The sequence below is a fragment of the Rhinatrema bivittatum genome, chromosome 6 (genome assembly GCF_901001135.1).
Source record: "Rhinatrema bivittatum chromosome 6, aRhiBiv1.1, whole genome shotgun sequence".
Taxonomy (NCBI): Eukaryota; Metazoa; Chordata; class Amphibia; order Gymnophiona; family Rhinatrematidae; genus Rhinatrema; species Rhinatrema bivittatum.
In genome coordinates, this window is record NC_042620.1 from 244,807,104 (window position 1) to 244,819,965 (window position 12,862).

The 12,862-nt window shown below is 39.6% G+C and overlaps 1 protein-coding gene across 1 annotated transcript in view; it reads left to right on the forward strand.

Annotated features, from left to right (window-relative positions):
• The first annotated feature begins 1,235 nt into the window (after positions 1–1,235).
• The window catches only part of LOC115094053 (sodium- and chloride-dependent neutral and basic amino acid transporter B(0+)-like), a 42,446-nt gene continuing 30,819 nt past the window's right edge, over positions 1,236–12,862 (forward strand). Inside the window, exons 1-3 of the mRNA XM_029606705.1 lie at positions 1,236–1,441; positions 4,769–4,925; positions 11,854–11,985. Of these exons, the coding sequence (XP_029462565.1) occupies positions 4,856–4,925; positions 11,854–11,985 (202 nt within the window). The 5' untranslated portion in view covers positions 1,236–1,441; positions 4,769–4,855. The remainder of the gene's footprint in view (positions 1,442–4,768; positions 4,926–11,853; positions 11,986–12,862) is intronic.

Consider the following 12,862-nt stretch of genomic DNA (forward strand, 5'->3'; position numbering starts at 1 on the left):
CTCAAAGCAGGAAAGAGTGAAATGATTTACTACACACAAAGCACACATTTAAAATCATTCTCACTTTCCAGCTATGCATGATCCAGGATTGAAGTAAGTTTTCTGCCAACCAGGGCAATTGATACATTACTTGGTACTAGAATTTTAACTAATTAAACATTACTGAAAAGAGTAAATATCTAGAGTGTCAAATCTAAAAGACAAACAGGCTGATACAGAACTGTGCACTCAGCACCTTTTAGCCCCCGTCTAGCGGTGTGTTTTAGACGTGCTATTATTACCCCCTTATTGTAAGGGATAGTAATAGCACGTGAAAAACGCGCGGCGAACCCCCCGAAACTAATAGCACTCATCACATGCAAATGCATGTTGATGAGCGTATTATTTATTATCCGGGAATTCCGCACATTTTAATCTCAGAAATTAACGCCAAACCTTAGAAAGCACAGGGAAAGTGTACAGAAAAGCAGAAAAAAACTGCCTTTCTGTATACTCTCTGACTTAATATCATAACGATATTAAGTCAGAGGCACCAAAAATTAAAAAAAATAAAATTAGTCTGCCTGCCGGTCAGCGGGTTCGAAAATGGGCCCTCAATTTTGCCAGCGTCCATTTTCCGAACCCGTGGCTGTCTGCAGGTTCGAAAACCATCGCCAGTAAAATTAAGCATTGGTTGTCAGACCCGCTGACAGCTGCTGCTTCTGCGCTAATGAGGCGCTATTGTCGCTAGCGCCTCCTTATTAGTGCGACACCTAATTTAAATAGAGAATCACGTGCCCAGGAGAAGTGCCTGGGCCCACGACGGGAGAGCGGGTGCTCAGCTTGGAGTGCCGGCTCTCCCGCATGTTTTACTAAATCAGCCTGAAAGTAAGACTTTCATTTTCCAGCTGTTAGTCTTGTTAAAGCAACAGGGCCTCTGTATCTTCTTTTTAAAATGCTGAATAGCAAATCATTTAAAAAAGAAAAAAAAATATATTTGTAAAATAATGCACATGTATGCCGTTCAGCCTACAAATTCTGTTTACCCATGAAACTGTCTTTAATCTCATCACTTTATCACTCCTACCTGAACAATGGCAGCCAGTGCCCAAATTACAAAATCTCATTTCTCCTGTGTGTGTGTACAAGGCAAGTGCTGCAATGTTTGGCATCATTGACTCACTGATGGGAGGTGTTTGGTTGCCTTAATAAAAGAGCCCCAGGGACAGCATCAGTTAGAGCTGCTTGCATTTCCAGCCAGGTGGCCAGGACGTACGGAACCTGAGAGACTGTGGTACGGAACTGACAGGCAGACTGACTGACTGACTGACTGGCAGGGGGGCATTGTGCTGAACCGATCCCTTGTTTGCACCTAAAACCTCCTGAAATCCCCTTTCAGACATGGGAATTTCCTCTACCTGGATTTCTCAGATGTTGGTGATAAAAAGCTTCTAAGGATCTGGTAAGTCTTTCTCCTGCTAAGCTGAATTCGCAGGCAAAGAACCATACAGTCTCCTGAAGATTTCACTTAAACGTGCAGGTGCCGCTCCTTCTTCCCTTCCTGCGGGATATCCATTTCACCGGGTCTCCAGCGTCTGCTGCTGGCAGCAGGGGTTTCCAGCTGAGGGATAGGCGAACGCACAAATGACCTTTCCCGGTGCCTTCCACGGGGGCTGTACTGCAGCAGCTCTCTAGTGGGAGTGAATTAAATTAACCGGCAGGCGCCGGAAGAGGAATTCATTATTTATATTTCTTTTGGGTGCCTAAATGTGCATGGCTGCAGTCTATATTAGTGACTCTTTTTTTTTTGTGCTAGAACATACATTTTCTACAATTTCCCTCTTTTATACATTGACCCATTCAAACACAGGTGTATTTGGAAAAAAAAGAGTTTTGATACTTTCAATCCTGTTTTCAATCCCAAAATAATCTATGAATGGATTACTTTCAATATTTGCTTTTGGCTGTTATTTGTACCAAGTTTATAGCCATACTTGGATGAGTTACATGGTTTCAAATGGCTGCAAAGCAACTAACTGATCATTTCATTTCATTTCTTCCTTTCTTTCTTCTTGAGTAACTGGTAATTAACTGCTTGCATTTTTCATGACAATAATTTTCAACTCGCATTAGTTTTCCGAACTTCTTCCATGCTGCCACCAGTGAATCTTTTCAAAAAGACAATGGCTATCGCCTAATAAATTGCAATCAATAAATAAAATAACTTTTAATTGTGGAATTTCCATCGAGTGGTCCTGGGGTCTGATTTCGTCTTTGGTTTCCAGACTCCGTTTTCCAACCCCAAGTTCATGTTCCAATCTTATCATAGATCGTGTATTGTTGTTTTTTTTTAACTTAAAATAAGTGAAGTCTCTCTTGCTGTCTCACTGTCGTCTTCCCCTCTCTTTTTTAGCATTTCTGTGGCTCTCCCCTGCCTTCTGCTAACCCTGGTATCTCCTTGCCTTTTACATCATTTCTGCTAAATGCCACCATGCCAGCTGCTGGGCACCTGCACTTCTGATCTTACTCTCTCTCCTCCCTCCGCTGTGGCCAGCACGTAAGAAAATAAAACTTCTCTCACGTTCATGTTGGCTGCCTGCTGAAACTTGTCTGGTGGGATGCATGTGCGTTTTCACTTGCAATGGGAGAAGAGAGTGAGCGAGTAGCAAGTTTATATTTTGCAGGTGTAGATGGCGTATTAGTACGGCTAATGAATGGTTAAAGGCCCCAGCATTTGGAACTTCCTTAAGCTGTGTTTTTGCAGCAAAGAATGGAGCAATTAGCAAGGGACTGTAAAAAAAAAAAAAATTCACTATGTATTGAATAGGAATGGAAAATGTATATAGGTTGGGGGGTGGGAGAGATAATGAGCCAGTCTGCCAAAATCTACATTAGCAGTGTTAAGGTGTCTGACAAAGGCCCAGGTGTAATAAAATGTGGTTTTTTTTACCATTTTGTGTCTCTAGGGGGGGAGTTTAGTGTATTTGGCCCAAAGTTAGCCAGGTATCAGATGCAATATCATGCACTCAGGCTAGCGCACAGTGTAACCAGCAATTGGAAGCGTGTTTTGGACGCCCTAGGGCCTAGGCTAACACCCGATGCAATAAGAGAATGAGCTCATCCAAAATGTGCGTCCAAATTCACGCGTAGCTAATAGCGCTCATGTAAATGCCATGTAGATGAGGCTATTAGCTATTCCCCCCGATGCAAAAAATTGCTTGTGCGCCTGATGTGCTCTTTTTAATATGGCAAATTTAACGCCAGCCTCAAGAACTAGCGTAAGTCTTGCTGCGCATCAAGGTCTCAGTAAAAAACAAAAAAATCCTGCTTTTTGTAGTTTCCTCCTATTTTTAGCTTCATTGCAATACTAAGCAGAAGGAACCACAGAAACAGCAACATGAAAAAAAAAAAGTCTTAATGGCAGCCAGCTTAGGGAAACGGATGCTCAATTTACCAGCATCCATTTTCCTATCTTGTGGCTGTGCACTCAGCCACATCTCCTGGGCACCCGATGCCAAGAACGTACTAGGGATGCACAATTGATCCCTTGCGTGTCCTTTTTAGGGTGGCACCTAATTACTGTACAGCATCGAGGACCCAGGAGACCTGGTTGTGCATGTATTAAAAAAACAGGCTCCCAGTTTGGACGCATGTTTTAACACACAGCTTATTGCATTGGCCCCTAAGAAAGGAGGAGAAGTTAATGTTTGTATTGAAATTTCAAAGACATCTCCAGTCCTGAGCTCTACTTCAGTGGTACTCAAACCAGCTCTTGTCCCCCCCCCCCCCCCCCCCAAGCAAGTCAGGTTTTCTAGATATCTCTAATGAATATGCAAGAGATTTATTTGCATGCATTACCTCCTATGTATGCAACAATTTCCCAGGCACAGTCATTAGGGATACCCCGAAATCCCAACTGGCTGCAGTTGGGGGGCCAGAGGACAGGTTTTAAGCAACTCTTGCTCTAAATTGAAGTTTGTGAATGTAGGCTCTGGGCCCCAGGTTCAGGATCCTGGTGCTCTCTAGGATAATGCAGTACGCCCTTGTGTTCTGCTGGCTTGCAAGCACAAGTGCTCATTGTATGGCCAGGTCCTTGTGTTCTTAACACATCTTAAACTGGAAAAAACAAGAAGCACACAAATATGCCAGTTGCCGTGCAGTGCAAGAGCAGTTTGGCTTGCAACCAGTTCATTTGTGGTGAAGAAAGAGATAGGGAGAATTGAAGATGTTCCTCACTTGAAATGGGAAAAGAGCATTATGAGGCTTAGTTGCAAAACAATTTGCTTCTTTTGCAAGTAGAGATTGTGATTACCCTGTTGTACATCAGAAATAAACACCATAGAAAATTATATTGAATAAGATGTGGCATTAGAATCCCATTTCAATTTTAGCAGCAGAACGATCATAATGATTGGACAATTTTCAATGCTGGAAGCAATAAGAACAGTGGTTCTGTCGGTAAGATCTAAAGGCCTGATTTTTAAAAGCTTTTACACATGCAAATGCACTTTACCTGAGAAAGTGGGCTTTTGAAAGTTGCTACAATACGCGCCATTGAATTGTCCATAGGATATTCACGGGTAAGTACACTTTACGTGTGTAAATGGCTTTTGAAAGTTACTACAATAGTATGCTACATTTACATGCGTAACTCCTATGAAAATTCACCTTTAATAATTTAAAGGACTGAAGTAAATGAATCCGCCTGTCTTCATGAACTCTGACAATCTTGATTACCCATTTGTGCCTGCTAATAATGGAATTTGCTGTGTTTGCTCCATTTAAATAGACCGCAACTAAGGATTCCCATGTTGGCAGCAACGATGAGAACACCGAGCGAGGAAACTGGTCAAGTAAATCCGAGTATCTTCTGTCCATGGTTGGATACGCAGTAGGATTAGGGAATGTTTGGCGATTCCCTTACCTGACATTCCAGCATGGGGGAGGTACAGTGTTGTTGTTTAAACTTTGTTGTATTCAAAGCTTGAGCTTCACTTAATGCAGTAACCGCTCTTTTTATTACCGAGCCATTTCCTTCTCACCGCTGCGTCACTAAAATAAAAGGTCAGAAACAGAAAGGGGTTTTTTTTTCCATTGCAACTTCCATAATGAAGGCATTCATAAACACTTTGCAAGCCTAACCAGGGAGCAAGTGTCTAAACCACTGAAAGTCCTGCTTCTGAGATCAATTCTGATTTTCACCCAAACGTCTCTCTGCCTGTTTTTGAGGATTTAAAAATAAAAAAAAAAATCTAGGGCATGCCTTCCATTAAGGGTAAACAATAAGGTTTATTATTAACTTACAAAGTAGAAGGAATTGAAATCCACCAATAGTTCCTTCTTTGCAATCAGTTTTTGAACAAGTCAAAAATGTTCAGAAGGATTTCTACTTCTGCTTGCCAGACTAAGGTGACTCGCAGGTCAGCAGGGCCTGTGGGGCACCTCTGACTGCATGGGCTCTGTGCAGACAGCTAGAGATGATCTTTCTCCATTTTACTTTCTCTCCATGTCACTAGGCTTCATGAGCACCCCAGAAATTCACATTAGACAGGATTTGGGGGGGGAGGGGGTGGTAACATTCAGATAAACAAGTTATCCCAGTGGGTTGATTCTCTTTTTACTCTACACACAGGATAGGAAAGTCTGTTGTTGTTGTTGTAATGTTCTTTCATGTTTGGAAAGCAGGGCTTGGTGATTTTTGGTTCCTTAATAGCTTAGAACACAAATCTTGATTAATAGGAAAGGCACTTTTTTTTTTTTTTTATTAGTCAAGCTGTAGTCTATCACTTTCGGTGTGATTTAAATATTTAAAGCTGTGGTGCTAGCAAGCAGTGATAAAATAAACCAAACCTTTAGAGAATTCAGTTGCCATTAAAACATAAAATCATTAAGCGGATTAGTAATCGATCCAAGTAGTGCGACCACTCTTACAGTAAGGCAGCAGAGCACCTTCTATTTGAAAGGGTTGGGTGCAAGCTCATTACGGATAATGCATGCTTCTGCGTTTGTGGTTGGAAGTTCTCGAAAATGGGAGTTTGGGATTTAGATAATGGGGGCTTTTCCTCGGCTAATGGACTATATGAAAAGCCAACCTTTTTTTTGGATGATGGGGGTCTCGGATAAAAGAATCCAAGCAAATTAGTTACTGCTCTGTCAAATATTACCAACAGAACTAGAAATCACACCAGTCTGCGCAAACTATAAATGCAAACTGCAACTGCACAACCAAGGTGTGAATTTATGGGAGGGGGTTCTTAGAAACAGAGTGCAGGTTTTGTTTTTTAGGAGTTTTGAGGCTCTTTTTTTTTTTTTTTTTTAAATCCAACAGCTTCTTCTTGCTCCTTTGGGCTTCCAGTTTAATCAAACCCAGGGATGGGATCTGGTGCCAACAGCCTTCATTTGCAACTATTCAGTAATTGACTTCAGGTCCCCCTGTATTGGCTGCCCCAGAAACAGAGTGCAATTGTAATTAATCTACTAACTCGAGCAATTTAACTAGTACTGGTAATTCATGGGTAACTCTTTTTTTCATCTCTGACTGGAAGCAATGATTGCTTGTGCAGTTGATTCCATAGTCCATTTCAATACAGAGAACTTTTTCATCACATCATGCCAAATTTGCAACTGTATCACAAAATGATTAACCTAAAACAAATACACTTTAATTTCAGTTCTTCAAATTTTACCTTCAGTTTTGCACATTTGCATTTATAAGCATGGAAAAGGCACACTTTTTCTAATTAAAAGTATAGGTTATATTAGAATTCTGATAAAACATGTAATTTATTTACAGACACTGTAAGTGGTGTCCAATGTAATTAAATTTAAAAAACAACAATGCAAATAAGCAGAACAGTAAAAATAAACACAACAGACAGAACAGACCAGCAAACAAATCTGAGTAAAAAAGTAGAATCTATCATTACCCTTCTGGTGGACAGAGTCATGCTTTTAATTTTTTCCTGAAGATCAGGTAGCTCAGTTCTACCCTAATATCCATGGAAGTTTATACCAAAGTTGCGATGCTGAAGTAGAGAACAACCTACAGTGCAGTTTAGATTTTTCTCACCTCCTTAAACGCCGGAGTCACAAGCAGAGAGGTCTGAGAGGCCCGCAATGACCTAAAAGGGTCATACCTAGACAATTTGTCTTTAGATAGACAGGTCCAGATCCCCTCAAGGGAAAGAATTTTAAACTGGACTCTGCATAGTGAAGCTAATATTTCGAGCTACATAGCTGGATAAGTAGCAACTTATCCGGCTAAGTGACGGCTGCTGAATATCTGGCTAGATAATTAACTGGATAACTTGGGGGTGGGCAATGGGTGAATTGGTGCAGGACTACATATCCAGTTATCTTAACTGGATAAGGGCCAATTTTTGGACTTATCCGATTAAGTTAAACAGATAAATTAGACCTGCCATAGATCAGGTCTAACTTTGCTGGATTTAACTTATCCGGCTAAGTAGCTATTTCTTATGGGATATTCAACAGCAGAGATGTGCTGCTGAATATCCCATGAAAGTTAGCCAGTTAAGTTTTACCCAGCTAACTTATTTAGATATCCAGCTTTGAATATTGAGGCCATTATTGGTAGGCAGTGCATGCAATGCAGCAATGGCCAAGCTGACAGCTTCTGAGGGCACCCCCAAATCAATCTCATTGCAATGTCCTATAGCACCTGACACCTGTGCATTAACCTCAAGGGGAGGCTAATGAGCAGGCCTTACAGTAGCCCAGGTATGTCAGCATATATACCTGAACAAATACTCCATTATAACTTGCTATAGATCAAGGGTAGACAATTCTGGTCCTTGATGACCACCAACCTGTCAGGTTATCATGGTATCCCTAATGAATATGCATGAGATAGATTTAAATGCACACCACCTCAATTGTATGCGAATGTGCCTCATGCATGTTCATTAGGGATTTTGTGAAAACCCAACTGGTTGGGGACCCTCCAGGCCTGGAATTTCTCAGCATTGCTGTAGATGAACCAATGCTGCCAAACTGTCCCTGCCCATATCATCAGCATAGATAAATACATGCAGCCCCAAATATATTACTGTATTTATTGTAATTTCACAGCAAAATAGTGGTTTTTTTTATCATCACACAAATGTCATCATAGTAATTTATGTTACTTGAACGCACAGAATGGGAGAGGCACTTCTCCCATAATATATGAAACGTTTGCTGTTTTCCACGATCAACATTCTTCTATATATTTATGAAATAGCAAACAGCAATGACCCTAATTGATGACCAGTGATGTCATCATTTTGGCAAAATATGAGTTTACAAAAACATCAAGTGAGGTCATACACAATGATGTTTTACTTAAAGCAGTATCATTAGAGGTTTTCTTTTAAGAAACTTGAACAGTGACTCTGGGAACTGTGAGCCCTTTATTAAGACCAAGTGATTTTTCTTCCTGACTTCAGCACAATCCAGGTCATGAGATCACATGAAAAAATGCTTTTAGTCTCTAGTCTGTAGTGTACACATGGAGTAGTTTCATTAAGTACTCACTCTTTGACTCTTGAAAGTCATTCAGCCCTGTAAGAATTCTTTAAATTTGAGAAGCTCCTCTTATAGAAATGCCATCACAAGGAAAGCTGACCTTTTCATTCTTAATTGCTTGTAATATGCCAGACAAGCTTGCTCTGTGCATGTAATCATCTAATTTTGAAAACTCAGAGACAATCTTTTCTCTGGTTTATAAAGGTAGAATTGAGAGTTGTTTAAATATAGGAGTGCCAATATGTTTCTGCAGCTAATTGACGACCAATTAAGACCGTATTAATTGCCGATATGTCATCAGCTAGTGAGTTTTATTCACCAAAAAAGCCTGAATTTTTCAACACGTTGACGTCTTCAAACATTTCTACTAAATAATGCTGCAATTTGTGGCCACCTGACATGACAGCCTTATCTAAGGTTGGAATCTGACCCAAAAAGCTTTTCTAAATACTTTTTTTTAAATTTGAAAACTCAATTATTAGTTTTCAATATATACTAAAAGCCTGGAGCAGGCTAAAATCAGGAGACATGCGCCCATATAGGACATGTGCATGGCCAATGGATTTTAAAAGCCGCCTAAATGCACACATATCTCCCGTGGTGCAAATATCTCAATCAGTTACAAAAAGGGGCATGTGCATATAAATACATGCCCTGGTGTGAGCCAGGTCTCTGCTGCATAACTTTACTTCTGATATGGAAGAGTTTATAATTTTAACAAAAAAAAAGGAGCCATTTTTGTCAGGTTAAAGGGTTTGGAGTAACTGAGGAGAATGCAAGCTATTAAACCGGTTTGGAGGACCGACTGGAGGCTGGGTGAACTGGAGAATGAACTGGTGATGCTGGTCATGTTGTGGATGCATGCTGGTACTAAAACACCCTGACTTATGTGGTAGAATCACGATTTACGCACCTGGCCACGCGCATACTTAAAATTGCATGCACTTATGCATGTGCCCAGGTTACTTTATAACATGCACACAAGTTATAAAAAGGATGTATCCCTGGATGTGTACCGACGCACATGCATCAGTGTGTACCCATGGCGCCCCTTTGAAAGTTTCCATCTAAGTCTTGATGTCACTGTTTGAATATTTAGTATTAAGCTGTATATTTGTATGTATATTTTTATGCTGCATCATATGTATTTTGGAGGCAATTTGAAAAAGCATTTATGTGCATAAAGCATGGTTTTACGCATGTAAATGGGCTTTTTGTGCATAGAAAAGTACCCACAGAAGGAATTTTATGCATACTTTTTATATGCACCTGAAAGAGGAGTTCCCTGGGGTGGAATTGAGAAAACCATTTAGGTGCATACTTCTTAAAAATTCAATATTTATTTTAAAGATGTGAATAACAAATAGAGAGTAATTTTACATCAGTCAATGTAGAAAGTACACTCAGACTTCAGCTCTAATTTTCAAAGCGTATTTACGCGCCTAAGTCCACTCTAAAAATTCATGAATGTACACGGACCCTGCCTGGCGTGCACGCACATGTCAATGCTTGCTTGTATTTAGGAGATACAGAAAATAAGCTAAAATAAAAAGAATTTTCCTACAGATTTTGTATTTTTAAATTTTTAAAAAGCATCATTAGATCACCATTTTCTTTAAATCTTTTTTTTTTCTTATATCAATGACAACATGACTAAGAAATTAAAAAACAAAACAAAACATATTCATGTGCCCTGTGGAACCTCTATCAAATGACGATTTTTTTTCTGTACCATGTGCTAATTGAAACAAGTTGGTTAGAACTGGCATTTTAGTGATCCTTTGTCTAAAATCCTTACCCATTTCTGTGAAGCTCACAGTAAAGCAATGCAGGAAATTGCAAAGCATAAATTAAATAAGATTATCTCACACATCCATCCCATTAGTTCTGTATATATTGGATAAGCTTTTATTTTATTTTATGCATCTCTTCTGAATTGTTTGCACCCTGCCCAGTTTGGTGTGTTCCCGAGCTTCACATTTGGCAACTGATAAAAATGTTTTTATATCTGGTAAATCATCATGGACCCAAATGAGAGAAGTTGTTATTTCTTAGGCATTTGAGAGTGTCAACACATCCATTGTTCAGAAGTAAGCGATAATTCTGATAAATGTAAAAGTTGTTTAAATACCAGAATTGATTTTATCTGAAAGAAAGCACCAGTAAGTGCTACTCCATTATTTATTTGTTTACTCTTCTATACTACCTTTCCAATAATAGCTCAAGGTGGTTCACAATAAAACAAATTTAATTACAGCAGTAAACACAATATACTGAAACCATGTGACAAAACACATGGAAATATATAACCATCTAACAATAACAGTAATAAAATACAATCAGAACCCCCACATTTTTTTCATCAAGCAAAAGCCTACATATCATGAATCATCATAAAATACAATAGGAGGGAATAAACACATCAATATATCAAGTAATAAAACCTACCAATTTAAACTTACAATACATGTAGTGTTAAAACTGAAATAGTAAAATCCAAGCCCCAAATATATAACCCAAAATATGAATTGTAACAATATAGGTCAACTGAAATACCTATGACCAATTCAATCTCATTTGTAGCTAAAAATGACTCACACAACATTTAAACTCTAAACTACATTTATGGACTGTCTCCATTCTCCACAAGAGGAAATGACAGTAAGTGACCACTTGAGGTTCTAAATACTGGGTAGTTTTAAAATTGAACTTTCTAGAGTGGCATCTGCTTTTAAATTTTAGTATTAAAAATAATGAATTTGCATAATCTTATAATGACCACCAAATATTCTGATTCTTATGAAATGATTAGCACATCTAGTTTTTCGTAACAATCTAAGGGGGTCATTTTCTAAAGCGATCGCATGCGGAGTCCACAATGGAAGGGGAGGAGTCGGGGTGGCGTCGGGGCGGACTCCGCAACAACTTCGCTGAAGGCAAAAAGGTAGGATACCTTATCACTGCCAGTAGCGCACCCAATAGCGCCACCTTTCACGGTGGCGCAATTGGGTGCGAAAGCCGGCAGCGATAACACCGTAGTGGTGCGATCGCTGCTGGCTTTCGCAGGCCCGCCCCCTGTTACCGCGCGGTTCAATATGCCTTGCGGCATTAGAAAATCCAGCCCTAAAACAGGTACTCAAGAACCTCCAACAGGATCTGTGTTTCAGGATACTGACAATGAAAAATCATTAGATATATTTGCAGACATTTGGATTGAAGATTCAGGCTAATTGGTATAGTTTAGTTGCCTGTAATTGAGAAGCAGATTTTGGGAGCCACTCATCCAAATGAACTCAAATTCAAAATACTGCAGGTTTATACAATTTTGACTTCCATTTTTCTCCTCAGGTGCATTTCTCATTCCGTACACAATTATGCTGGCACTTGCTGGTTTGCCTCTGTTCTTCCTGGAATGCTCCCTTGGACAGTTTGCAAGCTTGGGACCAGTTTCAGTATGGAGGATTCTGCCAGCTTTTCAAGGTCTGTACTGCCTCTGGGTTTGTCTATACCTTTGGTTTTATGTAGCCCAGATCTATTGATAAAGAGGCCATTATTCAAAATGACAAGTAGGATCAGCGGGTGCCACTTAGCTGGATAAGTCAGGGGTGGGGAATGGGTATAATGGGGAGGACTTGGTCAACTCTGATATTCAGAGTTAGCTGGCCAATGTATCCTATCTCTGTTGAGGCCACAGGGCTGTCCTAAAGTTAGCCAGATAAACTTATCCGGCTAACTCTAAGATAGCCGATTATATTCACTGGTGTAGTGCTAGTCAACAGAGGTTTATCCAGGCAGCTAACAGCAACTGAATATGGACCTCATTATGATCAGAACAGGATACATTACAAAATTCAGAGAATCTTCACTGTGAATTTCACAACAGTCACAGAGATCTGAAACTGAAATATCCTCTCAGGATATCTCAAGTGAAGAAGCTAATAAACTATATATGCAGTTCAAAAATTAAATGTCATACTTCCACTTATTGAAAGTCTTTTTAATCTCTGTTATCCTTCCTCCATAACAAAAATGCTTTATGAAATTATATTGATATCCACAATAAAAAGTTAAAGTAAGAAATGCAACATTTCACATCTAAGTCTGATTATGGGCCTGTACTCGTGAGAGCATATAAGATACTTTACAGCAATGGTTCTCAACAGTCCTTCAGTACCTCTTAGCCAGACTGATTTTCATGATATCCATAATGAATATGCATGAGATAGATCTGCATGCACTGCCTCATTGTGTACAGATCCATCTTGGGTATATTCATTATAGATATCCACAAAATCAAACTGATTAGGGGATTTGATCCCAAACTGGGATGAGAACTTCTGCTTTTACAACCCTCTAA